Raw genomic sequence first — 4204 nt, 5'->3', positions numbered from 1 at the left:
CTAATTGGCCATGTTAACCAGATAAGAAACATCACTTACTCATCATATAACATACATTTATACTTCTCAACTTATTCGTTGATACAATGCATTCTTATTTCTTCAATAAATGGAATAAAAGAATAAAACTGCAAAATGTGAAATTGATTCATTTTATTTCATATTTTTATGAACAAAACCACGAAATGCATCGCGAATCTGCTCTCTAGTTATCGTTACATTAACGGATTATGCGATGATGGATTTAAAAGTCTTTTTTATTTTCGACGTTTCGGACATTAAATATTCTTCATTAGAGTCCAATTCGGAACTCGAACACGAAATGTAAAAAAACACCTCTTGTTCGCATCTGTCGCATTTAATCGCGTCTACTCTGGCCACTATGTCGCTTTGAAAATCACGTTCATTTCGCATTGGATCGCATCGTATCACGTGTCGCGTTCACTCTGGCTTCACCCTAAACCAGGATTCACATGTTTCGGCGCGCGGAATAGAGGGGACTAATGATGCACGGACTGGAATAGCATACCTGTGTAAATGATCTATGAACGTTGGCTATCAATAATGAATTATGATTGACGTCACTGACTGGCACATGCAAAACCAGCGAAGAACAAGCAATCAATCAAGACGGGTCTATGGACTAGGTGAGGCCGTTTCTTCACTAAGTTGGTTAGGGGAGCGGTATATGAAAACAGTACGGAAGAAAGCAGAAGGGGAATTATTTCCTTGAAGCGTGAAAGAGACAGACTGATCACGAGCGAGCTCCGGCACAAGCGTATTGTGTTTTGTTTACAAACAAAACACAGTAGACTTCCAAAATGGCTGGAGTGATTTTAGCAAGTTGGCCCACCTTAGGATATACTTCAACGCGCCTTGCAATCAATATTGTTGATAGTAAATACCTACCAAATCAAATCTTTGGCAAATCACACGAAGTTGTTATCAACAGGTGTTATTGACGTAGCAAATTGTTCAAGTTAGTGTTTTACGTGTTTTACGAACAAAAATTTTACCAGGAAAGACTGCTAATAATGTCATTAATTCGCTCATCAGGCCTTCTTTGGCGTCTAGTGCATAAAAATAAACTCTCATTGAAGGTAAGGACCGAAAGGACCTCTGGAAAACGAGCCGTCATATTAATTACGTGTTTACTTTCAGTGTGTGGTGACACGAAATGTTCACAGCCAGACGCAGAGCCCGGAGGCGGCAGCCCGTGTAGTTTCCATGTTTCCTGGCGCACAAGCATCTTTTGTGAATAAACCTTCGCTCTCCCTACCGAATCATGTGGAACCAATACCCATTTACAAGATAATGAATGCTGATGGTGTGATTGAAGATCCAACGCAAGACCCGGGCCTGAGTCGTGAAACGGTTCACAAGATGTTCAGAGATATGGTGTTGCTGAACACGATGGATAAAATTTTGTACGAATCTCAGCGCCAGGGGAGGATTTCCTTTTATATGACTAACTCTGGCGAAGAAGCTAGCCACATTGGAAGTGCTGCTGCGTTAAGTCCCGATGATTGGGTATATGGTCAGTACAGGGAGGCTGGAGTGTTGGTGTGGCGAGGGTTCACCATTTCGGACTTTGTCAACCAATGCTACGGAAATCGGGAGGATCAAGGCAAAGGCCGTCAGATGCCCGTACATTACGGGTCGAAGAAGTTGAATTTCGTTACGATTTCATCCCCTTTAGGCACCCAAATCCCACAAGCTGTGGGAGCTGCTTATGCATTCAAGCGCCAACCGAATAACAAGCGATGCGTGATTACATACTTTGGGGAGGGAGCCGCTTCAGAAGGGGATGCCCATGCGGCCTTCAATTTTGCCGCCACCCTGGACTGTCCGGTGATATTATTCTGTCGTAACAATGGATTCGCTATCTCCACTCCTTCGAAGGAACAGTACCGAGGGGACGGGATAGCTGGCCGGGCGGCGGGTTATGGTATTGCAGCTCTGCGATTCGATGGCACGGATGTATTTGCGGTTTATAACGCAACGAAACTGGCGAGAGAGTATGTGTTGCAACACAACAAACCGATTGTGCTCGAGGCTATGGCCTACCGCATTGGCCATCATTCGACATCGGATGACAGCTCTGCCTACAGGCCTGCAGAGGAGTTGGAGATATGGAACACGGTCGAGCATCCCATCTCGAAGCTCAAGAACTACATGCGGAACCGCCAGTGGTTCGACGAGGAGGAAGAAGAACGGTATGTGAAGGCAGTGCGAAAGCAAGTTCTCGCGCAAATCAATCAATCGGAGAGGATCCCCAAGCCGGACTGGCGGGAGGTGTTCCAAGATGTTTACTCCGAGATGCCCCAGCATTTGAAGGAACAGATGAAACAAATGGAGGAACACGTAGATAAGTTCAAGGAACATTATCCACTGAAGGATTTCAAAAATTAGCACATTTTGACGTAGCGTCAGGTTTCAAGGCATAAGATGCCGGTCTCAGGAATGCATTTATTATAACATAGGTCGATTTTAATGATTTTTATGAAAGGTATTTTGGATATTAAAATATATATAATAAAATATAAATATTTTTTTACATATAGATATCACACCGTAAGCCCAGGGATATTTGAAATTGAATTTATTAATTCGTTGATCTCTGTTACTATGTTTACAACAGATTTGTGACAGCTGTGGTTTTTCAACACTCGATATAGGGTTGTGTGAGTACCTAATACGTAAACAACAGCACTCAGTAAATTCTATTCCTATAAACTTAGAAAATAAATACTATCTCGCCGCAGTGCTCTGCTCTCTGCTAGCATTTCGCACATTAGATGAATGACGCTGTCATAGCAATGAGACGACGCGAGGTTTTTATTTTGATTCTCAGTCTTCTTGCAACTCGAATCCGAGTAACCACCGTCAGTGGAGACCCACAGCAATCGCTTCTCGGTTGCCCGGCATCCGATTTGTTTACTTGCGAACAGGACTCGATTCGGCAGAGACGCTCATCCACAATGGCCGGTAAACCATTTGCTTGTGATTTCGAGATATTTGGAACAGTACAAGGTAGGTATCTACGGTTAGTACTATCGTGCACGGTACATTTAACTATCTATTTCCGTATCTTCTAGGGGTGTTTTTCAGGAAGGTGAGTTAATAAAAATAGATTTGCATTGGCTAGACTATCCAATATACTCAATTGGTTCTCTGCTTTCAGTACACGCAAAAGCAAGCGACAAGTTTAGGGCTCCGAGGATGGTGTATGAACACTCACGCTGGCACTGTAAAGGGCCAAATGGAAGGCGAAGAAAAGCCAATGAACGAAATGTTAGATTCTGTATGAAAACGTTTGATTCTATTGTACGCTAAGTTTTCCATTTGCAGGAAACATTGGCTTAAGACCAAGGGAAGCCCTTCCAGCCACATTGATAAAGCAGTTTTCGGTGAAATGAAGGAAATATCAAAATGTAGTTTCAACGATTTCTCAATCAAGCGTTAAATACTATTGATCTCCAATGTAATCAAATTGAATCTTCGTATGTGGTATCTTTTATTTATTTCAATAAACTTTCATCAATCTTTTTAGTAATTTTCATGCGTTCGTCGCATCCCTGTTTTCGTTTCATTGTTCAAAGATATTTACTCCTTCCAGATTTTCATCAGTTCGACTTTTTGAAGTCCAAGTTTTCGACAAAGTGATTAACATGCATTCACGCTACTAATGAGGGGCCTCGGAACGTATACATATCAGACAATACAATACATATCAGACAATGGCAATGGCAGGCAATGGCAATAGCTACGCGAAAGACCAGTCGACACCGGTGGAAGCTTTGGCGATTCTTCACATTTTAAAAATGTCACCTCTGATGTATATAACGAACAAATAACTTTCTTTCAATGCTTTGTTCCAACCAAAAATATACATTTTAGAGTTGATTAGATGAGTATAATATATCAGCGAGACAAATTAGGCTATTGCGATAACTCACACTAGAAGTAAGGGGCTATCCACATACCACGTGGACAACTTTAGAGGGGGTAGGGGGTAAGAAAATGTCCACGCTTGTCCACGGTGAGGGAGGAGGGGGTATAGACCGAGTCCACGTGGACAGGAAGAATATTTTTTTGGATACAACCTATACATTTATCCGTATTTATCAATAAATCGCCTGACAGTACTGCCCAGTCAAACGTTCATATACTTTTTCTCATATCATTGATCTTCTTCAGTGAA

At 42.0% G+C, this 4204-nt stretch overlaps 2 protein-coding genes across 3 annotated transcripts; both read left to right on the top strand.

Annotated features, from left to right (window-relative positions):
* Positions 1-887: 887 nt before the first annotated feature.
* On the top strand, positions 888-2509 carry LOC129776577 (2-oxoisovalerate dehydrogenase subunit alpha, mitochondrial). Its single transcript, XM_055782299.1, has 2 exons — positions 888-1100; positions 1162-2509. The coding sequence occupies exons 1-2, from the start codon at positions 1035-1037 to the stop codon at positions 2410-2412; spliced, it is 1317 nt and encodes a 438-aa protein (XP_055638274.1). The 5' UTR covers positions 888-1034; the 3' UTR covers positions 2413-2509.
* A 187-nt stretch (positions 2510-2696) lies between these two features.
* On the top strand, positions 2697-4002 carry LOC129776584 (acylphosphatase-1-like). Of its 2 annotated transcripts, XM_055782310.1 has the most exons (5): positions 2697-3033; positions 3099-3115; positions 3185-3294; positions 3352-3503; positions 3620-4002. In XM_055782310.1, exons 1-4 carry the CDS (start codon positions 2799-2801, stop codon positions 3464-3466), a joined length of 477 nt encoding a protein of 158 aa, XP_055638285.1. In that variant the 5' UTR covers positions 2697-2798; the 3' UTR covers positions 3467-3503; positions 3620-4002. The 2 variants fall into 2 exon arrangements, with proteins under 2 accessions (XP_055638285.1, XP_055638286.1); XM_055782311.1 differs by lacking the exon at positions 3620-4002 and having other exon boundaries at positions 3352-3556.
* The last annotated feature ends 202 nt before the right edge of the window (positions 4003-4204 follow it).

The sequence above is a fragment of the Toxorhynchites rutilus genome, chromosome 3 (assembly GCF_029784135.1).
Source record: "Toxorhynchites rutilus septentrionalis strain SRP chromosome 3, ASM2978413v1, whole genome shotgun sequence".
Lineage (NCBI taxonomy): Eukaryota > Metazoa > Arthropoda > Insecta > Diptera > Culicidae > Toxorhynchites > Toxorhynchites rutilus.
The sequence above is the reverse complement of the archived record's forward strand: the minus strand, read 5'-3'. Positions and strand labels throughout refer to the sequence as shown.

Excerpts from the sequence above, each read along its gene's own strand:
- LOC129776577 (XM_055782299.1), top strand. The coding sequence starts at position 1,035 with ATGTCATTAATTCGCTCATCAGGCCTTCTTTGGCGTCTAGTGCATAAA. Across the intron at positions 1,101-1,161 it reads AAAATAAACTCTCATTGAAG|TGTGTGGTGACACGAAATGT; the intron begins GTAAGGACCGAA and ends GTTTACTTTCAG.
- LOC129776584 (XM_055782310.1), top strand. The coding sequence starts at position 2,799 with ATGAATGACGCTGTCATAGCAATGAGACGACGCGAGGTTTTTATTTTG. Across the intron at positions 3,295-3,351 it reads GAAAAGCCAATGAACGAAAT|GAAACATTGGCTTAAGACCA; the intron begins GTTAGATTCTGT and ends TTCCATTTGCAG.